Source organism: Neomonachus schauinslandi, chromosome 12 (genome assembly GCF_002201575.2).
Source record: "Neomonachus schauinslandi chromosome 12, ASM220157v2, whole genome shotgun sequence".
Classification (NCBI taxonomy): Eukaryota; Metazoa; Chordata; class Mammalia; order Carnivora; family Phocidae; genus Neomonachus; species Neomonachus schauinslandi.
Genome location: NC_058414.1, coordinates 21,414,657 through 21,440,612, shown reverse-complemented (window position 1 = coordinate 21,440,612; position 25,956 = coordinate 21,414,657). Strand labels below are relative to the sequence as shown.

Here is a 25,956-nt window from a genome sequence, read left to right as displayed (position 1 = left end):
TTACCAGGTCACACAACATTCATATAAAATCAGATAGTTCTGCTCTACTCATGAATTAACAGTTACAATTTTCAAAAAACATCTACTTTTTCAGTTTGCCGACATACTGGATTCAGACACTTACCATAAAAGGAAAAGAATGAGATTCAATTATCACCTTCATGAGGATGACTGATCTCACATTTTCTCCTAACCTAGACTATGTGCCAGGTTTTCTTTTAGGTGCTACAGATATAGTGGGAAACAGGACAAAATCCCAACTTCATGTAGCATACATTCCAAAAGTACATCCTGGTTGTACAGCATTTATCATTTCTGCCTTTTACACCCATCATCTGTTTACATGGGTTAGCCCATCATTACCACAGCTGCTGCCAACCAAGATAATAATTTCTTGTCTGTCAGTGACAATCTTTTATATTTCTCTTTATTCCCCGACAGTGCCCAGTGTCTTCCATGTATTATGTATCAAATAAAGCATGGCAAGTCTTTTAGACATAATGGTAACTGATAAGCACATTCAGATCACATAGTCAATGAAACTGGCACCCTACTGTCACAGTTATAACACATTTAGTTCAGTAAGTTCAGATAATACAGTTTGTATAACCAGAGAGCATATACTTAAACCCCTTTTATTCAGTTCTTTATTATATTACCTACAATGTCACCAAGGAAAGCTTTCAATTTTCTATCACCAGGGGAAAGATATATAAAATAAATGTACCCCAAGTTATAAATGGGTCACATAATACACACATATAAAAAAACCCATCAATATATCCTTAGAGGTGAGGCATATATGTATGTACCTTATGTATATGCATATACACTTAAAATTTAAACACGTAATACATTAAATTTAATATTTTAAAATTTATACAAGCAATACATGACTATGCTAAAACATTCAAACCATACTGACATGTTGTGTCATGTATTTCCAAGACTACCCTCAGGTTCAGTGATTCACGAGGAAGACGCAAAGGACTATATATAGTCATTCACAGCTATAATTTATTACAGCTGAAGGACACAAAGCCAAAGCAGCAAAGGAAAAGATGCATAAGGCAAAGTCCAGAAGAAACTAGGGATAAGCTTTCAAGAGTCCTCTCCTAATGGAGTCACCTAGGACCCATTTAATTCCTCCAGTAACCAAGCTGTGACAACACTTGTGAAATGCCGTCTACCAGGGAAGCTCATTAGAGATTTAGTGCCCAGTGTTTTCAATGGGGGCTGGTCACGGCCTACTGTGAGCCAAAATTCCAGATCCCCAGAAGCAAAGTAAGTGTTCAGCATAAACCATATACATACAGTAAAGGCATGGTGAGCCACTCCTATCATAGAATGATGGGAACCCTCCCAAAGCAGTAAGTCCCAGAGACTCTCCAAGGGCTAATCTTGCAAGCAGGCCTTTCTAAGGATAGCAGTTTCAGGCTTGCTATGTTAAATCTCTTATGCACACAATTATAAAATAAAAAAAAATAACTCCCCCCTTCTCTATATTCTTCTCCTTAGAAGTAGTCAACCATGTTAAATCTCTTTATTAATAGATATTTTATTTTGTTTCACAAAAATTGCTGCAATGAAATACCTGGACATACTATTTTACATACATAGCAAATACTGTAAAGAAAAGAATCTTTTCTTTACAATATTGACATGCTGGGTCAGAGTACATACATCAATTCTATGAGAAGTGGCCAAACTGCCTTCTGAAAAAGGTTTCACCAGTTTATATTACTATCAACAAATTAAAAATGCCTGTTTTTCTTTATCTTTTCCAACATTTGTTTTATCAATTTTTGAATTGCTACAATTATCAATTTTTGAATTTTACGAAATTTGGTGGAATCTGGTGAAGAACTCCCCCCAAATTTAATATTGATTAATTTACATGACTTTTCTCCATGTTCATTAATTATTTGCATTTTTCTTCTGTTAATTACCATTCATAGCATATGCTCGTTTTTCTACTGGAGTGTTCTTTTTCTTGATATATAGAAGCTACTCATATTTTAGATAATAACCCATCATCTGATAAATGCGTTGAAAACATTTTCTCTTAATCTATTGCTTAACCTTGCATTACCTTTGTATTATAGATATTTTTTATTTTTATGAGGTCAAATCTGATCTTTATTATATTTGCGCTTTAAATGTAAGTCCGGAGAGAAAAAGCGTTCTAATTGGCTTTACCCCTAAATGATGTTCCACCTATCTCCTTACATTGGCATACTGACTGACTTCCTCTAAACAACTATTTATTACATTAAAAAATATATACCCAAATATGGTGGATATTATATCTTTTTTGAACTTATTTTATTTTGGGGGGGAGGGGAAAAGGAAGAGGGAGAGAGATAATCTTTTTTTTTTTTTAAAGATTTTATTTATTTATTTGAGAGAGAGACAGCGAGACAGCGAGACAGGGAACACAAGCAGGGGGAGTGGGAGAGGGAGAAGCAGGCTTCCCACTGAGCAGGGAGCCCGATGAGGGGCTCGATCCAGGACCCTAGGATCATGACCTGAGCCGAAAGCAGACAATTAACGACTGAGCCACCCAGGCACCCCTCAGCTACTTTTTATATTACGAAAAGAAGTTTTAGGCAAGGTGGTATTCTTCTGCATCACTTTGTGAAGTGACAATTCTTAGGTACCCAGCTAATTTCTAATAGGATGAGGACATCAGTGTGACTCAATACTACACTGTCAGTTTGATTCCTTTGAGACACACAACACTGCTTGTATAAGCCTTAATATTTAATGTGTAGTGTGGGTACACTGACAATCTCTGGGGCTAAATTATTTTAGAGCGTATCCCCTGTAATCAAATAACATTTATTGTTTTTAAAAATTTATTTACCCTAGAGAGGGAGAGAGAGAGAGACAGAGTACGAGAGCACATGCGTTGTTGGGAGGGGGGAGCGGTGCAGGGGAGAGGGAGAGAGTTCTAAGCTGACTCCGCGCCAAACCTGGAGTGCAACGTGGGGCTCAATCCCACGACCCCAAGATCACGACCTGAGCCGAAATCAAGAGTTGGATGCTTTAACCGACTGAGCCACCCAGGTGCACCCCTTCTGGATTCACTTTAAAACTCCTTTCTTATAAAGCATTCTATGACCTAACAGTATGTAATTTTTCCCTTTTACTAATCCTCATTGCACAAAAATGTGAATATACTTAATGCCACTGACCTATACACTTTTAAAAATGGTTAAAATGGGTAAATCTGATGTACATTTTACCACAATTTTAAAAAGTTACCAAAAAAGAAAAAGAAAAAGAATCCTTATGGCACTTTGTCCCATAGTATTGTGCTCAGTTTTGCATTAGTTATTTGTGTACATCATTATTTCCCCATCTCTACTGAAAATTCCCTTAGGAAAAAGATCATATATATATATATATATATATATATATATATATAGGAAAGGGAATAGAATTTAAATGGGTTGAATTTGCCAAAAAACTCAGAATAACTCATTCTCTTTGAAATGAAGCAAATTTAGGATAATTCTACAATTCATCCCAATTCTGATGTAATTAAGAAATACAGAGGTGACCATTTAACATGTTTTTATAACTTCAGTAGGTGAAAAGGAGCCTATTAGCCTTACTTTTACATACTAAATTAGTGCTAAACTCTACTTTCAATGGAGTTTTGGTTCAATGAAGCTGTTACATTGATAAAGGAGACTTTAAAAACATATTATCATTATTTATCCTCACTATACCATTAAATATTATTTATCAAAATATACACTTAACTAGTAGAGTATATATGAACAGAAATGCTCTGATTGATAAGTTTGCAGAGAGGAAGCCACCTCCCACTCCCACCTGTGATTAAAAATGGTTAACATGTAGCATGTAAAAAAAATTCCACGTTAAAAGCTACGGGACACTAACATGTTCAATCTATACTCAAGCATATTTAAGGTAAAGGACTCTGACAAATAGCTGACAGCCAGCAGATATGTTAAATTCTAAGGTGTCAGGCAACCACTTATTATTATTATTTTTTTTAATATGATCTAGCTTTGGTTTTATTTTTCTTTATACCAATATAGTCACAAAGTAATTTTGAGTATTTTTTTACAGGCCAAAGTACCCAGGGCCCACGAAAATCATATGTGACTGTGTTAGTTTCCTGGGGCATCTATAACAAAGTACCACAAACTGAGTGACTTAAACAGTAGGAATGTATTTTCTCACGGTTCTGGAGCCCACAAGTTTGAGATGATGGTCTGAGCAGGGTTGGGTGGCAACCACTTATTTTAAAGGTTCTGCCAGTCACTCTCTCTCTCAAATTAGGAATGGATGATCATGCTGCTGGTGCCAACAACAAGTGCATTGGAAGAGGCAATAAAACATAATAGTTAATAGCATAAGTTTTATAGTTAGAATAATTCTGCCTCTTACTACCCATGTGACCCTGGGCAAGTTCAGCTTCCTCATCTGCAAAAATAGGACTTGGATTAGTCTGAGGATCCAATATAACGGACCTGGTGACATTAATTGCAGAGTTCATTATATAAACAAGATATATAGCATTTAATACATACACATCATTATTTGTGTTATCTGATAAACATATTTTGTAAGTACATTATAATGATTAATTTATTTAACAAGATTCACTAAGCACCTATCATGTAGCCATTAACTAGGTACCAGAAGTATAAAGACAAGACAGATCCAGCCCACTGGATCTCAGAATCTCTGAATCTGGATCTCTGCTCACTGAAGTCCTTACAGCCTAGTAACAGAAACAGAAAATAAATATACAATTGCAATATGATATGGAGAATAACAGAGATAGATGCAAAGTCCCATGGGAGCAAAAAAGGAGAAAGGGTAAATATGTTACACCTTTACTCTGTCGAACTCTATTTACTTCATCAACAGTTTTCTGCCATATCATATGCTACCATCTAATGATTACCACTGACTGATGCACCTTAAAAGGAGAAAGTTGTGCATGGCATTACCTACTATTTGAGCTCTACTGCTCCCAATGCCCTTACCATGCTGAAGGACAACTTTGGTGTCCATATCCTCATGCATAAAATGGCCATAATATCTTGCTCATTGGGTTGTAGTGAGAAATATGAGAGTTCATTAAGCACAAACTGACACCACCTCAACACCTGTAGGGTTTTAAAATCACTTCCTTGATTTCATAATCTATGGGCTTTAAGTCAGCTCTGGTTGCAATGGATGACCATCTTGCTTTAGCAGCACAATAGTGGCAGCAGAGGGTAGAAATGGGAGAAGAAGGGACTCAGGGTTTAGAGAAGAGAGAATAATAATCTACATCAATAGACCTGTCACTACTCACTTTCCGCTTCTCTTTTCCCTAAGATGACTACGGCAGGTTTACCTTTCAGGACAACTCATATGTATGATAGGATTTCACGAACATGGTAATTCTCCCACTGCTTTAGAAAGCAAAATAAAATCTATTCTTACCTATTAACAACTGGCTAAAACTCCCTTAATATCTTCTATTTCTCAAAAAAAAAAATTTAATGCAAACTTGTCACACCCTCTTCTCAGTGCTTTTGACAAGATCACCCATGACTCCTAATCACCAAATCCACGTTTAAATTCAAGTTCTTTTTGAAAATCCTCAATCCACTTGGCCTCTACACTACCCCCCAGATTCTGTTCCTAACTCTCTCGCAACCACTGACACTTTATCAACCTCAAGAAGACACTTAAGACATGAGAAGTCTCTCATGTTCTGTATTCTTCTGTTACTCTCAGTATATATTACCTCAGAAACCTCATCTTCTTCCATGAGTTCAATAATTACCCATACACAAAAAAATTAAGAGATCTGTAGGGGAAACCATGACATTGACCTGATATCTATATTCACCTCAAACTCAATACATTTTCACTTGAACTCAGTAGTACCCAACTCCTCAAATTCATCTTTCCTCCTGTATTCTCTATCTCACCACTATCAGTGTCCAACTTAGCTGAGTTCTCCCACACTTTCTAGTATGACCAAGTCTTGTGAATGCTACCTAGGAAATGCCTTCCAAATTCATCCCTTTTCCTCATATTCACTGTCATTATCTTCAGGCCCTCCTGCTTCAACTACTGGAACAGCTTTAAGTGGTCTCTCGTTCAGGCCTTAACCTTCTACATTTTATTCTCCACATAGCAGCCAAGGTGATCCTGTTAAAGTTAACATCATACCTAAAGTAAAACCCCAAAGGTTCTCATCTTACTTAGAGTAAAAGCCATTCTTACAATGACCTACAAGAACCTAGACAGTTGGACTAACTCCCTACCCAACCAGAAATAGAGTACTCTCTTCATCACCTATTCTGCTCAAGCTCAATGGCTTCCTTCAACACTCTTAACTCAGGTCCATGGGCACTTAATGCTCTGTCTGGAATGCTCTCCTCGCAGATAACTGCATTTCAAGTTTTGGTCCAATATCTTAACCACCTTTTGTAATAATATCTCCTATACCTGTCATATGATAGATTGATCATATTAAAAGCCTATTTTTCATCCTTCCCTGCATTAAAATCACATGTGACTCTGCAGTTCTTTTGACTTAAAAGATGAAATCTATTTCCCCACCCCTTGAAGTGGAGATGGCATTGTAACTTGCCTTGGTCAACAGAAAATGATGGAAGTGACAATGTGCCAGTTCCGAGACTAGATAGGTCTTGTGTATTTTTTCCCCTCACCTGCACCTCTGCAACAGCCACCTGCCACATCCGGTAGCCTATTGGGGAATGAGAAACATGCAGAGAAGGGACAAGCAATCCTAGTCATCCCAGCCACAGCCAGGCTGGATGTGCTGACAGCCAGCCAACCCCCAGAAACATGAATGAACCCAGTCAAGATCAGCAAAACTGTTTAGCTGACAACCAAGAGCATGTAAAAATATTTATTATATGCCACTAAGGTTTGTGGTTGTTATACAACACCACTGTGGTGATAACTGATATATTTTACTCCTTTTTTTCCTTACTGTTTTACTATTCTCCACGGCATTTAATATCTAGTTACATTTACTTGTTTATTAGGTTATTCTCTGACTCTTGCCAATAGAATGTAAGTTCCATGAGGAGTTCTAGTCTTCAGAGTCTAGAATAAACCTGGCACACAGGTTTTCAGTAACCATTAAATGAATAAATAAAAATAAGCATGATGATTTTAAAAAAGATTTGTATCTATGTATCTTTGTCAGGTATCTTTTTTTTAAAGATTTTATTTATTTATTTGAGAGCAAGAGCACACACAAGCAGGGGGAGGGGCAGCAGGAGAAGGAGAAACAGGCTCCCCACGGAGCACGGAACCCGGATCCCGGAGACCATCTGGAGCCCAGAGCCCGTCCGGAGCCTGTCCCGGAGATCATGACCCCAGCCAAAGTCAGATGCTCAACTGACTGAGCCACCCAGGCGCCCGTGTCAGGTATCTTTTTAATCTAGGGAAGCCATTAAACTCAGAGCCAGTCTTTCAAACACTATTTCACAAAGTGTTAAAATCAAGATTTTTTATAAAATACTGTAATTTTACTGAACAAATATACTTTGTCATTAAATATTTTTTAAATTTATGAATATTATTTGTATAGGCTTTATCTCATCCCATTCTAATTTTTATATGTATTTATAATAATAAATTTTAGCATAGTTGTATAAGTATGTAATTTATAAATTAATGAAACTATATTAAGAAGCTGCATGCTTAAAAATTTTTACTGTGATCAAAAGTTGAGAGATCACTGGCTTAGAGGATAAAGTCAAAACTCCCAAGTTACTATCAATGATACCATGAGATAATTACATCAGATACATTATTTTTTTCTCTATCATCAAAGAGGTCCAAAAGAGAAAAAGAGCAAGGGGTTGCCTTTTCCCTTCACATTTATTTTACTTCTCACTTAATGTCCTTAATCATTCTTCATTTCTAACTATCATTTATTTAGAATAACATCTAACACTACATTATGTCCTTTATTCATATTATTACTAATTCTCATACTGCAAAATATTCCTGTTTTATGAATAAGGAAACTCAGATTGTGAGTAGCTTAAATAACTTACTCAAAATTACATAGATATGTAAGTAATGGCTAAGTTTAATCCAGATAAAACTGTTGTGATCTACATTTGCTGAAGTATCCAATATAACTTAACACTAGACACTCAAATTGCTAAAATAAAATATATCACAAAGATATGCTACTACTTCTGTCTGGTCTTTTCTTTCTTGGCATCTACACATTCCTTCCTTGACGTTCTATAATTAAATTCCCTCCCATCAATATAAAGATTATTTTTCTTAGTTTTCTTAGTTACAACATATCTTAAAGATAAAACAGTGACAATTTATGTATCAATTCAATCCACGTTCTATGTTAAAATAAAATTTTCTAAACCTCCTTTAATGAGAAAAATAATAAATGGTAAGATAATTCTAGAACATACTTGAAAATATTAGATATGGCATAAACAACATATGGTTTGCAACCAATATATGGCTTGTAAATAATATAAAAACTGGCATGTAATAGAGAGGTAACAGAAAATTAAGTGTATTGGTTAAATATTCACCCTATACTTCTAGTTTAGATTAAGTTACATTTTCCAAAAATACTTTAAAAACAGATTAATCTGTTAGTCATCACAAGAATGTAGAGTATGAGAAAATAATCAGTACTTTATTATTCTTTGAGACTCTTTAGCAACATTAAAGTAATCCATATCACTATAGTCAGTTTTACAAGATTATTAAGATTCCTTCTTATTTCTAAATATTCAAGTATTCAGTTATATTTCCCATAGGACCTACCAGGGTAAAAAACAGAAAGTATGTTCCACCTGAGCCACTAATAGCAGAGACAAACTTAGAGGTAGGTAAAAAAAAAAAAAAAAAACAAATATAAATGATGCTTCAACATCAAGGCAAGGACTTAAAAAAAGAAAAAGACAGTGAACAGTGCTGAATGTTAAACACACTACTATACAAACACACTACTATAAAGAATCTACCGGATGTGTCTAGGAGATGTGAGGCAACCATAGTAAATGCAATTTTGGCAAAATGGTAGACCTTGAAATCAAATTACAATGGGGGGTTAGAGGAATGAAGAAGAGGCTGAAGATGTGGGGTTAGCCAATGCCTACCTAATTATCAACCAAGAAAGGAAATAATAGTTTCTATGAACGTTGACTTTCACAAATAAAAATTTTTTGTTTCAAGCTTTAGAACCATTAAAATACCCATCCTCTTTACTTTTCCAAAAATGAAAAAAACCAAAGCATCTGGTATATTAAGCATTAAAACCATATTTCTCTTACTTTAATAATCTTCTATTATCCATACTGTAAATTAAATAAGAAAAACTTTTTATTTTGAACATCTAATAATGCCAGTGAACAGGTTTAGTGATAAATGCTTGAACATATCCAGTCACTTCAGTTACAGAATCCTATTATTGATATCGATCTACTCTATGTTCCTCCTTGGCATTTACGTATAAACTATTTGCAGTATTACAAGTAAAGAATTACAGAGGTGTCTGGGTGCCTCAATCGGTAGAGTATGTGTATGATTCTTGATGTCAGAATTGTGAGTTCAAGCCCCACGTTAGGAGTAGGACTTATTTAATAAAAAAAAAAAAAAGTAAAGAATTACAAACATTAGGCATAAATAACAGGAAATTTCTAAATTACACAGTACATCCTGATCTATTTCTAACACCCATTTCCAACACACATTAACAAATCTTAGGCACACACAGGTCAATGGACAGAGTAGACAGAGAAAAGATGAGTAGACAAAAGGTGTCAGAGAGAGGCACAGACACAAGCAGATACACAGGACAGGCACAGTGACAATAAGGCAAATATACTACAATACTTAATTTTTACACAATTTGGGAACTAAAAGAACTATAGATTTATTTTATTGATGCAAAATCTACTGTGAAGAAAATATATTGGGTCTTTCAGATAGTGATGTACTTCGGATTTATAGCCAAGGAGTGAACAAAGAATGACTAGATACGGTATTTCAATAAAATTGATCTTTAGAATAATATTTACTTACAAGAAGGTAATGTTCTGGTTCCTCATTTTAACACTGAAAAAATATAATTTAAATTTTAGATACTATAAATATGCAGCTTATAGACTATCTTTTTTTTTTAAAGATTTTATTTATTTATTTATCAGAGAGGGAGAGAGAGCACAAGCAGGGGGAGCGGCAGGCAGAGGGAGAAGCAGGCTCCCCCCTGAGCAAGGAGCCAGATGCGGGAGTTGATCCCATGACTCTGGCAGCCGCTTAACTGACTGAGCCACCCAGGCATCCCAGCGTATAGACTATCTTTAGTTTTCACACAGACGAAAACTTGTCTGATGTTTAGTATGTACTGGGTATGTGAAATAATGCTCTACCAGAGCCAACACAACACAATATTCTCTCAAGTCATAAGGACTCTTTATGCTTCTTTTCCCCTTCTCTGAAAGAAAGTGGGTAGAACTTTATTTGGGGCTAAAACCTTAATAGTTAACAAACATTTTTTTTTTTTTTCAGTTTTGCTTCAAGGATTTTTGTCCTAGGTACTCTTCAGACTGCCTGCCTAGTGAACTATCATTCTCTTTCCCTAAGAAAAGTCCCTTCCCTTACATACACCTAAACAAGCTCCCTACCTTGGTCACCTCACACAATACTCCTCTCACTGGCAAGTTGATGGACTCTTTCAGGAATGTGAAAATGAGATTGAGCAACTCTAGTCTTTCTGATCTCTTACCCTAAACTGAAATAAAGTGAGTAAGACAGGTTAGACACCAAAAGGGATGCCTTTATTCAGAATATGCAGTCCCAAACAGTGAAGCCAAAACGCAAAGAGAAGAATAAAGCAGGTGCAAAGAAGCAAAGACAACAGCCCTGGAGACACATACAAACTGAAAAATTGTAGAAAGGGGCTGTGAAGAGAAAAGGCAAGATTATAGACAGCTTTCCATTTCTTGACTCCTGTGCTTCAAGCAGCTCAAGGGCAGTATTCTTTTTTTTTTTTTTCTTTAAAGATTTTATTTATTTTTTTGACAGAGAGAGACATAGCAAGAGCAGGAACACAAGCAGGGGGAGTGGGAGAGGGAGAAGCAGGCTTCCCGCAGAGCGGGGAGCCCGATGCGGGACTCGATCCCAGGACCCTGGGATCATGACCTGAGCTGAAGGCAGCCGCTTAACCGACTGAGCCACCCAGGTGCCCTCAAGGGCAGTATTCTATTATAATAATTTTTTTTTTCACTTAAGCCAGTTTGGAAGTAGGCTACAAACAAAAATCTATACCAACAAAGAACTGTTCTGTATTTCTCATGTCCCACTTTTTTTTTATTGACTTTCTTCCTAAATAGTAAGAATGCAATTGTTGGCCTAGGCAACATCATGTCATAGAAAAAGCATCTGCTTTTATAACTTGGAACAAACTCGGCTCTGCCAACTTCTAATTGTAAAACCTGCAACAAGCTCCTTCTTAATTTTTAAACAGTTTTAATGTTTCTTTTAACATCAAAGGGTCTATAACTTATGAGTAAATCCATAGTACATAACATGAGAAGAAGGTAGCCAGAAAAACTATTCTTCACATGTTGGTGTCATGGACTCCAGAACTCCTTTCATTTCTTACTTTGGTTCTGGTCCCAAACGTGTAGTCTCAAAACCTCTTGAGTTATCTTATGCAAAATTGCTAAGAAATCCAAACTAAGCAAGAGGTCTATCACTATAAATAATATGTGTAGGTCCTAAAGATTTTTTTAATGTAATTTTTTTACAGGGCACTTTTAACAGGAGCCAATTAAAAACCCTAATCTAATCATCTAAGAACTATATAAAAAGTACTATTTTATATATCTGAGATAAAGTAAAATTACCAGATTTAAGGAATATTTTAAAAATACATTAATATTAAATATTATTTATTTATATTAATTATATTTATTTATATTATATTATTTCTATTAATTTACATTAATTATAAATATTAATATTAAAAAAGAAAACTAATAGCACTTAGAAACACATGGGTTTTATTTATTATTTATTTATTTTTAGATTTTATTTATTTACTTGACAGAGAGAGATAGCGAGAGCAGGAACACAAGCAGGGGGAGTGGGAGAGGGAGAAGCAGGCTTCCCGCCGAGCAGGGAGCCCGATGTGGGGCTTGACCCAGGACCCTGGGATTATGACCTGAGCAGAAGGCAGACGCTTAAAGACTGAGGCACCCAGGCGCCCCAGCGCTATCAGTTTTCTACATCTGAAAGGCCTCTTATGCTAGTCCATCTGACAAACTCTTCCTTCAAGAGTCAGCTCAAATGTGGTCTCTTTTGCGGAAATGGTCCATATCCTCCCTCTAAGGTTTATATCTTGGATACACTTCCATTGGACTAATAAGACATCTTGAATTACTATTGAGTACCTTGTATATACTATGTTAGTAGCTTTATATACAAACTATTTTGATCTTGGTCCATCCAAGTAGGTATTATATCCACAATTTCCCCAGATAACCTGCTTATAATCCTAGCACAGCCAGGATAAAAATTCCTGTGTGGCTCCAAACCTTGCTATCTTTCTACTAGCCTGGAAGGTCTAAGGTTTTTGGAACCCAAGCCCCTTGAGAATCTAAGAGCTATGAACCTTCTCTACCCCACCCCCCAAAATGGGCTTATACACAAAATATTATGTATGATTTGAAAAGGTTCACAGACCCCCTGAAGCTCATCCAATGCCTCCAGGAAAACTTCCTGCTGCTTCTCACAAGTCTGTTCACAGTTGGTAAAGTTCTTGAGGAAAATGACTGTCATATTTTCAATTGCCAATTCTACACACATTACCTAGGGCATAGTGGCCACTCCAGGAACATCTTATGTATGAACAGTGGATGGCAAGAATCATGGAAAAATGACAGGGATACAATGCAGGGATTTTTGCATTCCTTCAGAGCCTACCAGGGTAGCTATTCAAATGTTGTTAAATAGCTTTTCAAATGCAGATTACATCTAAGAACAGTTATTACAAGAAATATAGATTAGCATGTAATGTAGCATATATCCCAAAGCCTCTGAGATTAACATGATCCACATTCCACATTCTCTAGGAAAAACTCTGAGGGACCAACTATTTATATCCGCCATAAACCAGTTCATAGACATTATAATATTATACAAATGGAAACAAGACTTTTGTGTATTTCACAGAGAAGGAGATAATTGTCAGGGTTTGACTGCATGAATCTAAAAATTTTTTTAGAATCTAAAGAACCTAAGAATCTAAAAATACTACAGGATAAAAAAATAAAAATAAAAATACTACAGGAAATATGAAATGTTGGAAGAGAAGTTCAACTACCTGGAAGAAATTTAAGGTGTAGAATAACTGCATACCACTGGACTTACATTAGGCAAATCTTGAACTCAAATCTAATGCAAGGCTTTTTTCCATGATGTTAAAAACCAAATTTTACAATGGAGATATTATTACAATAGAGATATTATTAATAGACATATCATTACAATGAGATATTACAATGGAGAAGTTCTTAAGATAAACTGGGCTAAAATATTTACCCTAGAAAGTGAGAATTAATTACATTTTTGCTTTTGACTTTGGGGTGAACGTGGTAAAGTCATTCTAAATTTTTAATGTTGTTTTTTTTTAAGATTTTATTTATTCATTTGAGACAGAGAGATACAGAGAGAGAGCATGAGCAGGGGGAGAGGCAGAAGCAGACGCCCCGCTGAGCCAGGAGCCCAACATTGGGCTTGATCCCAGGATTTGGAGATCATGACCTGAGCCAAAGGCAGCTGCTTAACCATCTCAGCCATCCAGGCACCCCAATTTTTAGTGTTTTGATCTTCAAAGTACTGGTCTCTAAGGAAAGTTTTCTAAGAAATGGAAAAAGTATGTTTAATAGTACAACCACAGATAAGATTTCATTCATTCAGTGGGTATGCTCAAGAACAAGAAATAACTTATTCTAGAGGGAACGGGATATATACAGCAGAGTACAGGAGTTTAACACTGCAAAGGTAATGTGGGACTATGTTCAGAAGGCTCTGAATGCCAAGCTAAGAAGTGCAGACTTTATCCTATTGAGCTGTGATTCTAAACTAGGGCAAAAGTTACAAAATTGGGAGAAGAGGAGAAAGGGAATTTGGGAAGACAGCATATAATTACAGTTTGAAAATAAGCAGAGCTTGGATCTGATGCTTTGATTTGGCTTAGCCATTTAAAATTCTAATAATTTTAATGGTCATCAAAGGGAGCCTTGAGTTGTTTTTGAACTTACATTTTTTTTAATAAAAATAAAGTCATGTTTCTTTCTTTCTTTGTAGGCTCCACACTGGGCGTGGAGCCCGATGTGGGGCTTGAACTCACAACCATGAGATGGAGACCTGAGCTGAGATCAAGAGTTATGAAGCTTAACCAACTAAGCCACGCAGGCACCCCAAAAATAAAACCGTGTTTCCACAGTACTACATAAACATATTAAAGAAAATAGAACTAAGCAGCAACACAGGGACTAAAATTCATATATCCTGATTTTACAACCAGTATGCTTTCTATTATCCCACAGATGCCAACACTTGAAAATGGTATTTTAGGAAAGTGAGTATGGTATGTGGAATGGATTGGATAAGGCAAGAAACTAGAGGCAAGAAGAGAACAGCAGCTATTGCTGTAATCACTCCCAAGACACCCACAAGTTACAAGATACCACTATTTCTGAAGAAATGCCAGTAACATGATATCTGGATTTTATTAATGAAATCTAAAATCAAAAGTTAAAAGTAGATATTTTATTAAAATTAATATTCTAAGATAATGGTCCCCAAGTAGGATTCATGGAGTGGGGGGATACATAAGTAGTTACTTTAAGTGGTTCCCTGAATCATTATGCATACCAACCAGTGTCCAGAGAAAAATATGTACTATTTTTCATATTTATGCAGAAGATATTACAATTAATAAAACCCTATTAATCTAAAACTTTTCCTGAATGCAGTCCAGCACTTTACCTCATATTTTCTTTTTCAGCGGATACTGAAAATACAACCACACTGTGTAAGCACACACAGAAGTGCATATGCATAGAAGGGGGAAAAGCACTTCTCATGCTCATCTAAGAAGACAAGCTGCTTGGACCATTTGAAGAATCCACCTGAAGAATAAATCTCTTACAGTTTTAAGCTCACTGCAATTTCTGCTCATGCAATGGCCATTAATGCCTATTAAGTGCCAGGCACTATAATAAGCCATGAGGATACAGAGATAATTAAGTCCCAGTTGCTAGCCCTGGAGGCTCTCAGTTGGGGAAGTCAGAAATGTAAATGTTTATGAATCTAATGAACTGAGTGCTATAGAAACATAGAAGTGTTTAACATATAAACAAAAAATTTTTAATCTATCTAAATGTTAATGTCTTACTTTCAGTTTCAAACTGTCAAAAAACTTTTTCAAACTAAATGTCAAATATTGAAGAAAAAAACTAACAGTATTCTAAAAGTAAATACACAGAATAAAACATTCTGGAGAATTAACACTTTTAAATTTGTACTATGCTGTCTCTGGTAAGCCATGTGGAGAGAGTTACTTAAAAGTCTACTTCCACTTGAAAAGTTAGTTAGAATCAAAGTATGTTTGGCTGGATACTCATCAAAGGATGGATAAGAAACTAAACCAGTCGCAAATGTAAAAACAGACAATATTTCTTACCACTCTAGGTTTTAAAGACACATTAAACATACAGCACCATTTATATAAACCTACTAAGATATTTTAAAAACCTACAAGCCAACCACAAGATACACTTCACACCACTAGGATGGCTATAATCAAAAAGAAGACAAGGGTTAGTGAAGATGTAGAGAAATTGGTGGGAATGTAAAATGTGAACTCCAGTCTAGTAGTTGCCCCAAAAGTTCAATGGTTACCATATCGCTCATTAATTCTACTCCTAGGTATATACCCAAGATAAAGGAAAACATATATCCTAACAAAAACGTGTACATAAATGTTCATAGTAGCATTATTCATAAAATACAAAATATTCTATTTTATGTATTATATACAAAGAAAATATTACAAAAAGTGGAAACAACTCAAAAGTCCATCAATGGATGAACAAAATGTGTCCATTGTATGGACAATGGAATATTATTTAGTCATAAAAAGAAATGAAATATTTTTGATTCCAGCAACACCTGGATGAACCTTGAAAATGTTATATTAAGTCAAGGAACTCAGTCACAAAACACCACTTATTGTATGATTCCATTTATATAAGGCAAATCTATAGAAGGTAGATTAGTGGTTGCCTAGGGCTGGGGGATAGGAAAGGGAGGAAGAATGACTGCTAATGGGCATGGGCTGTCTTTTTTTTTTCTTTTTAAAGATTTTATTTATTTATTTGAGACAGAGAGAATGAGAGAGACAGAGAGCACATGAGAGGGGGGAGGGTCAGAGGGAGGAGCAGACTCCCCGCCGAGCAGGGAGCCCGATGCGGGACTCGATCCCGGGACTCCAGGATCATGACCTGAGCCGAAGGCAGTCGCTTAACCGACTGAGCCACCCAGGCGCCCCATGGGCTGTCTTTTGGAGTGATAAAAATTGATGATAATGATGACTGCACAATTTTGTGAATATACTAAAAACTATTAAATTATACAGCTTAAATGAATGAATTTTATGGTAGGTGAGTTACCTCTCAAAAAAACTTACTGATTTTTAAAATACCTACAAGCCACAATATTAAACAGTTTAACAAAGAAAAATTTTATACTTATTTAGGCTGTGCAGCATAAAATCTTCCAGGTTTCCCGTCTTTCCTCCCTCCTTTTTTCTAACATTTCAAACCCAGAATTCAAATAAAAAACTTCAGAGATCTCAGTTCTTGTTATCTTTTACAATTATATTTAAACAGCAATCATTTCACAAAAGAGGACATACATGTAGTTAAGAAACATGGAAAATATTGCACCTATCTTTTCTTAAAAAAAGAAAAGCAGGGTGTGGGAAGGGAGCTCTCCTTCAATCTGTCTTCCTCTGGTTTCTACCATCTACTTTCAGAATGTTAAATGTAAATGTTAAGAATTTATACCCATTTTACCTATTTTCTCCTCAATCAACTATAATCTAAATTCTTCCCATATCCCACCCAAACCACTTTTTGTGGTCACCAAATCACTCCTACTTGGCAAATAGAATGGGTATGTTCTCAACCTCACCTTACCAATCCTCCAGAAGTATTTGATTTTGCTAACTACTCCTTTCCTGAAACTCTCCCAGGCTTTTCTGACATCCTCTGGGTTCCCTTTCCTCCTCTCTGAGCACACCTTCTCAGGGACAGTCACTGGCTCCTCCTTTTTGGGCTGCTCTTTAAATGCTGCTGCTCTCCAACCTAAAGCTGGTCACTCTGTATTCTCGTCTGAATAAACTTACTTGCTGCCACGCTTTCAACTACCTCTTACATGATTACATGATGATTTCCAAATTTTTAACTATATCCTGTCAGCTCTCTTGAGCTCTACATTTCTACTCAGTATCTCAGGCACCTCAGTTTATCACATTTAAAACTAAACTAATTCTCTTCTACCCTGAAATTTCCTCCAACCATCTTCTACTTGGTTCCCTCTACTTCTTTCTCCTCCCATACTCTGAACCATACCAAATGGTATTTTCTAACTTGGGTGATAGTATACCAAACTAGGAACCTTGGAGTCATACTGTAAATATTCCTTTCTCTTTGACCACCCACGTCTACTGAATCACTGAAACTTCTTTCTTAATCCTTATCAGATCCTATATATACTCTATATTCTGCTGTCTTAGTTTAAGTTCAGGCACTCATCTCACTTCTTATATTTCAACAGCTTCCAAAATGCTCTCCTTCATCACTAATTCCATCCTTAATACTGCCACCAGAATCAACTATCTACAACACAAATCTGTCAAATGACTGCTTACTCTTCTTAAAACATACAGTGGCTCTCTAAAGATCCATAGTAGTGATTCTTAGCTTTTCTACTAGAACCTATCTGAACGACAGAAGTGAAGACTCATACTAAAGCAGACTGGGGCAACAGGTGGGAGTGAGTGGTTGGAGGTGGGGAAACACTCACTGCTAGAATGTTCAGTTACTATGTGTATTTTCTTAATACCTGCCTGCTGTCCAGGTGACTCTAATAAGAGTTGTAGTATAGAACTATTCAAAATTACTGGTATTGAACTAGTGAATAAATTGTAGCATAGATGCAAGAACTTCCACAATCTAACCCCTACTAACTTTCTCAGCAGCATCATTAATGCTTACCATGCATTACTTCACTGGTTATCAAAGTATGGTTCAGGGACAGCCTGCCCCTTGACCATTTCAGAGAGTCCATGAAGTTAAAAACTCTTTTCCTAATAATACTAAGTTATGTTTCCTCACCTGCAAATGTGAGAACACACAGACCTTAACACAGTAATTTTTAAAAATTATTTTCATTCTCTTAGGAGTGTACAGTGGAGTTTTCTAGAGTACATGGCATGTCATGCTATGTGAAATGTACCATTACAACCATATGAATGAAGCAGATATGAGAATCCAGTTCTCTTCTATTAAGCCAGACATTAAAGAAATTTGAAAAAATATAAAAATGTTTCTTCTCAGTAATTTTTGTTTTGAATAATTATCATATAGTTAATACAGAATGGGTTTATTATTACCTTAAAGTGGATTATTTTTAAAAATATTTGTTTTAATTTGTAGTACAGTAAATAAACAAAAGCTTTCTGGGGCCCTCAATAATTTTTAAGAATGTAAAGGACTCTTGAAACCAAAAGGTGTTAACCGCTGTGTTATAGCTGATTATCTACCACTCCCCTAAACATGTTCAACTTTATTTTTTTTAAAGATATATTTATTTCTTTCAGAGTGAGAGAGAGAGAGTGCGCTCACTCAAGCCTGCATGTGGAGGGAGGGGCAGTCTCCAGCAGACTCCCTGCTGAGCCCAACACAGGGCTTGATTCCTGGGCCCATGAGATCATGACCTAAGCCAAAACCAAGAGTCCAACACTCAACCGACTGAGCCACCAAGGCACCCCAAACATGTTCAACTCTAAAACCTCCATCCCTTTACATAGTGATGCACCCTCCACCACTAGCCTAGTCCCAGCCAGGTCCCAAAGGACCTCAGATGTATCCTGGAGAAACAGAACAAAAAGAACAGAGGTTTTGGGGTGCCTGGCTGGCTCAGTTGGAGGAGCATGTGACTCTTAATCTCCGGGTTGTGAGTTAGAGCCCCATGTTGGATATAGAGATTACTGAAATAAATAAACTTTTTAAAAAAGAACAGAGGTTTTAAAGTCAAGCAGAATACTTAACTTCTCAGAGTATGCTTCCTCATGTGTAAAATACAGGTTATATCTACCTCATAAATTGTTGACATGTTAAGTAAGACAGGGTGTAGAGTATCTGGCACAGTGTTTAGTATATAAAAGGGACGAAAAACATTAATTTCTTTTCTACTTAAAATAATTTGTAAAGTCACTAACGTTAGTGTAGTAAAATGAAAACCGCCTAACAATTATTTAATCATAACAAAGCAAACAGACTGGTTTTTTTGAACAGTTCTGTCAGGATTACTATTTGTAGAACAGATGGTTTTATATAATAAATTCCTTGACATGGATAACTTCTATGGTAGTTCTTGGGTACCTCTGATAGATAAATTAAGTTCAGATCACCTTAAAACATCAAAGTTATTTTATTTTATTTTTATTTTTATTTTTTTATTTTTTTTAAAGATTTTATTTATTTATTTGACAGAGAGAGACACAGCGAGAGAGGGAACACAAGCAGGGGGAGTGGGAGAGGGAGAAGCAGGCTCCCCACAGAGCAGGGAGCCCGATGTGGGACTCGATCCCAGGACCCTGGGATCATGACCAGAGCCGAGGGCAGTCGCTCAACCGACTGAGCCACCCAGGCGCCCCACATCAAAGTTATTTTAAATAGCATTTTAACCTAACAATAGATGCATCGCTTGCTATTATATACCTCAGTTCAGCTTTAGAAAAATGTCCTTAAATACTCTCCTCCCAATATTTCACAAAAAAGTACGAGAATTCACACCTCCGCTACATCCTGTTTTTTAAATACTCCACTGAATTCACTCATTACATTTTTGTTTTCACCTTCAGAAATGGAGAGAGAACTGGTTTGTAAGCTGAAACTGCTGTATTTACTTGTAGCTTAAGTGTCATCTTTTATGATTTTTTTAATATACAAGCGTTAAATGTAAATTAGATAAACTTCAGCCTGATCAAAAGAAATCTACTTCTTGTTTCAGTGTTTTAGACATTATAAACCTTTATTTATTTATTTGCTTACTTATTTTTAAGTAGGCTCCATACACAGTATGGAGCTCAACAGGGGGCTTGAACTCATGACCCTGACATCAAGACTCGAGCTGAGATCAAGAGTTGGCCACCTAACGGACTGAGCCAGCCAGGAGCGCCTAGACATTATAAAGCTTTAAAAAGCACAAGAGAAGGATTGAAAACAAAAGCCCAGATACCTCTTTCCTTCTATGTCTAGTTATCTGTAACTGACTACATAAATCAGCTAGATGAGTCTACACAGACCTTAGCACAAAATAATATGTTAGATGATGACCCTAAATATCAGTCTCATACCTCAGCCCTGTGAAGTATGTAGCATTTTTCTTCCTTAAAGGATGAGAGAAATCAGTTATACTATTTTCTTCTAAGTGGCCTGCCCAAAGTCAAACAGCTAGACCATGAAAGAGATGGCGTAAAACCCAGGTCTGTCAAACATGAATACACACCACTCTACTGTATACATTTGCTTGTCATGATCACTGTCTGCCATCTTGTAAAGAAGACTTAAAGTCAAAATAGTTGAAATTGAGTTCTGGATCTGCCACAAATCAGATGTTTAACCTTCAACATGTAAGTAATCATCTTGATGCTGTAATTTTACACCATCTTAGTATCTTAGTTTTCTACTCTTTAGGGGCGGGCTGGGGAGGACGCAACACACCAAGGCCAAGAATAGACAACTCACTGAATAGTTAATGACAGATGGAAATTTTTCTGTCCTTACTAGTCATCAAAAATTTCAAATTAATACAAGATACCATTTTCCAACCATCAAATTATCAAGGATCAAGATAATTAAACGAACACTCATGCATTACTGACAGTTGTATAAACAGATACAACTTCTTCAAAGTTATTTATAAACATGTATTAAATGTTTATATCCTTTTACCTAGTACTTCCACTACTGGAAGATATCTTATGCAACAATCCAAAATAAGGAAGTTTTACACATAAATGTTCAATACAGAATTATAATATGTAATAGAAAATAAATGGCCTAAACATTCAACCACAAGGAAATGGTTAAGCTATAAAATAGTTGCCAGGTGAAATATTATATAGCCACTGAAATGATTTTTACAAATGAAAAACACTTATCAAAATGTTAAGTTGAAAAAAACCCCAACAATATAAAATGAAATATATAACATGGTCACACAGATGCATTAAAAACATTAACAGAAACCGCCTTTGGGTGATGGGACTAGAAAGACAGGATCCAACAATGGGAGGAACACAGTCTGCATGTCCACTCCACCTTCCTAAGAGTAAGGCATTATTAATTATTATTCTATAATCTCCAAATTTGAAATAATGAACACTAGTACTTCATAACTGAATAGGATTATAATAGCTAGATTATTTCTAAGGCTCAGTTCTAAAATGCTAAAATTTAAAAATGCATTTTTGATCCACAGAAGAATTTAAAAATAACAGAACACTTAGAATTATTAGCTGATCTTCTATTCTCTTTCCATGGCAGAGGGGACATGGTTTCCCTCCAGCCTTCCAGTCAAGGGAAAAAGCAGCACCATCTATCAGTCTTAATTATAGCTATCGCTTATCAAGTCATGGAATAAAAAAAGCAGGCACTATAAAATAGCCTTAGTCATCAAATTTCGAATTTCGAATCACCTAGCTATCTGTAGGTATTATGGAAGAAAAAAGAAACTCATTCACTACTTCAGAAATGAACTCTCCAATAGGAATCTCTGACTCATCCCCAAAGCATGAACCCCAAGGCTACTTCCCCAGTACAGAAGTTCAGAGACTGGGCACCTGTCCTGATGGCCTTCATCACCAAACAATGCTCTTTCCTGAGAGGATATGCCCAGGGATAACAAGATGACTAGCATGCAAACTAGAAGAGACCAAGGACCACACCACCTCTTCTTCCATAACCAAAATAAAGCCTGTTTTAAACTATCCTAAGTTAAGTATTTTCTATTTGCTAAAAAGTAGTAACAAAGGGACTCCATCCAATTACTGTTAAGTGACTATCCAAAAGATACCAACACAATAAAAATTCTCACTAGTAAGAAGAGAAAATATCCTCTTTTCTTTACCTCCCTTGGATCAAAAATTAATTTTTCAAAACTACATAGGCTAAATATCAACAGAAAATGTTTAAAATAAGGCAGATTATTTTATCTATATTTTTCCGTTTTCAAAAGATACGAAATCTTACTCCTCTCCTCTATTATTGGTCTAGGAAGGCGGGAATCACAAAGCTCAACAATACTATTATAATACTGTATAAGGTCAACGATCTATTTTATAAGCTGTTAACAATTTTAATGCTAAAGCTTTACTACATCCTAGTCTCTTTAAAATGTGAAAAAGTATTTCAGTGCTAAAAGTCATTTCACCTGCACCTTGTAAACAATTAAACCGTACTTTGAAACAAAAACTAGCCAATGTTTGCTGCTCTTTCATTTTCATCGACATTAACTGTGTATCCTTTTTACAATCAAGAATTTCGGAGTTAAGTGATTATTCTTGGAGGTGTATCTTGTCCAGGAGCAAAATTTTCCCTAGCTTATTTCCCATTCCTAAACCCCCGCCAAGGCTAAGGAGCAACCACTTCCCAAAGTCCCACTTCCTTTTCCATTCCCCAGACCTCCAGAGTTTCCAACGCCCCAGTCTTGCGCAATATCCGTAGGAGCCGCAGCCGCAACCACCGCCTCCTAAACCGAGAAACAACCCTGAGGGGAACATTGCCCAGAAGAAAAAAAAGGGGGGGGGGGGGGGGGGGGGCATGTAGGAAGTCGACTTCTGGTCCCACGCCTTTGGATCTGACCCCCTCACAAGTGATGTATCTAGAGCAATTTCACGAACAAGACTTTTAACCTCCTCTCCAGCCGGTCTGCCCAAGCAGAGGGCGGAAAGGGGGTGGGGGGGAGGCTGGAAGGTTATCTCCCAGTTCAGGGCTTCGGCCCGTTTCGTTGCCTCCGCCCCACCAGGACTATTGTTCCCAAGTTCCCCACCCCCACCCCGGATAGGAAGTGATAGTCACATCCCCTCCGCCTTCCACAATATCCCCTAGGGAGTCCGAAGTAGGCTTCCTTCTGGATAACCGACCCCTGCACACACACACTTACCCCCTCTAACCTAAAGTCATGATGACCCCAACGCCATCTCAAACCTGAGTCTCAAGAGACACGAGATGGGACGGGGGTAAATGGAATTGGGCAAGCCACGGGATTCCCTACGGACAATCCTTTCCCAAGCCTTGGAGATAATAACTACGAACCCCCAAACGGCAGAACTCCTACCTTGCCCACTTCTGAGACCAGCTTGAGCAAAGGGACCCCACGAGTTAATGCTAACCTCAACACCCCCGTTCCTCCATCAGCCGCGATCTGCTCTCCCTGGGTAGACACCTTGCCTCGACCCTACAAGGAGGGGCAGGCTGGATGGGGAGTGGGGGGTGAAGAGACGAGTCCCCCCGCCTCGGGTCTGCACCTCAGTCGCCTCCGGCTCCCGGCCCAAGAAACAATAGGTGGTCGCGGGCGGCAGTGCAGAGTACGGGCTCGATCGGGGCCGCTCCCTTCGCTCCCCTCGCTCCCCCCGCTCCCCCGGCGCCCGCGGAGGGGGCCGCGAAAGCGTGAGGGGAGGAAAGGAGGCCGAGGGACGGAGGCGGTCTCACCTCCTGCCCGCCTCCAAGACCACCCGACCCTAGGAGTTGATGCGCGCCCCCTCCGCCCCTCTCCTCACAGCCGCACACAAAGCGCTGGCGGCCCGGGCCGGCCGGGCGAGGCGGTGGTGGGCTTCGGTGCCGGCGAGAGCAGGCGACAGCAAGGGGAACGACTCACCATGAAGTCCCGGGCGAAGTTGTCCTCCCCATTGTGGTCCGGACTCTTCATGGCCTGTACCCTCTGGATAAATTTCCTCAGGATCTCCACTTGCTCCATCCTCCCGCGTCCCCCCGGCTGCGGTGGCTGGCCCCCCCGCCGCCGCCCGCCCGCCCGGCGCAGTGCCCGCTCAGTCTTCCCCAGCTCGCTTCCCCAGCCCTTCCCCTCCCTCCCGACCCCGGCCAAGCCTCGCCGCTCCCTGCTCCTCCCCACCGCCTAAGGCGGCGGCAGCGGAGACACCGGCCCAGCTCCCGACCCCACAACTTCCAGGAGCAGCCGCCGTTCTCCCACAGTACGAGGCAAGCCGCTGCGGCTAGCGCCAACCCCAACCCCCAGCTTGCTCCATCCTCCTTCCCCGCCCTCCTCCTCTTTCGTTGGAGACGCCGCCACCGCCTCAGGAACACGGCTCTCCGCTCGCCCTGCCCCCCCTTCCCGGTTCCTCCTTCACCCCCCCCTCCCCACTAGCAGCCGCAGCCGCCTCTCCCCACGGGCGCGGCCCCGCCGCCACCCCGACGCGCGGCCCCGTGCTGTGGCTCCGCCCCAGGCGCCGGGACGCCCGATCCGCCCCCTCCCAACTCGCCTCTGGACCACTCCCCCCAAGCCCGCCCGGCTGGTCCCAGCCCCTCTCCGAGTGGCTGGAAGGCTCTTGGCTGTCGTCTGGGCGACTTGACTCTACTTCCGGGGCGTGGTCCCGCCCGGGCTGTAAGTAGATCTGAGGAGGTCTGGAAGGAGGGAATTCGCCTCTGAGCAGGGTAAACCCTAGTCAGTCACATAAGATTATAGTTGGAACTTGCGGGCTCACGGCCTACTAGTGGGAAAAGCATATTTTTAGAGTGCTTCCGCGCCGCCCATGGCTGTGGGCTGGGACTACAAGTCCCGGCCCGCGGGAATCCAGGAGCGGGGGCGGGAGAGGGCGGTGGTAGGAAAGAGAGGCATGCTGGGAACTGTAGTTGTGTCACCCCCGCGTTCACAGCAGGTATGTCTTCATCTTACTAGTGGTTTGGTGACTGTTGACGGCAAACACCTTGTCACTTTGGGGAATGGCTACGGCCAAGAGAAATGAAACGTTTCTTGAGTGAAAGGACTTTTGCAAATCCGTCTAAACCCTGGCGACTGAGCGTCTAAGATTTGGAGTGCATTCTAATACCTACCACGCATGTGGCGAGGGCTCAGTGTGCTGAATGAAAGGGAATTTGTCGTCTTGCGCTTAGATTCGCAGCCCTTCAGAAGTGACTTTTCTCCATAGAATGGACTTTATAAATTTTCATACATCTTTGCAAATCTTCTGGTAATCAGAGAATCTCTGTTTTAGTCTAACTCACCATTTTACAAAAAAAGCGATTTGTCTAAGATCCCCCCCAGCATATTCTTAGCAGAGACAAAACTAGAACTCAAATCTTATTGCTTTCAGTACAACACTTATATTGCCTCTCACTAAGGAAGGTAAAGATGTGGTAATGTGACAGAAGTGAAGGATTTGATCCGTGGACTTCTTTTAGTCCCTTATACCCACAAAAACATTTTTTACAGATAAGCTGGGGAATCTGGTTAAATAGGAAACATAAGTTTAAAAATAATAACAACTAATGTATCCAATCCAATCCTCCTCTCAGAAATATGCATTTCCAGGTGTGCCCTTCTAAATCTCTTCCTATACGTTTATATGTTGTA

The 25,956-nt window shown here is 38.5% G+C and overlaps 1 protein-coding gene across 6 annotated transcripts in view; it reads right to left on the bottom strand.

Annotated features, from left to right (window-relative positions):
• The window catches only part of PTPN12 (protein tyrosine phosphatase non-receptor type 12), an 88,828-nt gene extending 64,404 nt beyond the window's left edge, over positions 1 to 24,424 (bottom strand). For 3 of the 6 annotated variants that reach the window (XM_044919941.1, XM_044919942.1, XM_044919943.1), the window contains exons 1-2: positions 24,247 to 24,253; positions 23,707 to 23,826 (exon numbers count right to left, since the gene is read on the bottom strand). In XM_044919941.1, the coding sequence (XP_044775876.1) occupies positions 23,707 to 23,826; positions 24,247 to 24,249 (123 nt within the window). In that variant the 5' untranslated portion in view covers positions 24,250 to 24,253. Of the gene's footprint in view, positions 1 to 23,706; positions 23,827 to 24,246 lie in introns of all 6 variants that reach the window. The other 3 variants (XM_021689578.1, XM_021689579.1, XM_021689580.2) reach the window with 2 other exon arrangements.
• Positions 24,425 to 25,956: the final 1,532 nt, after the last annotated feature.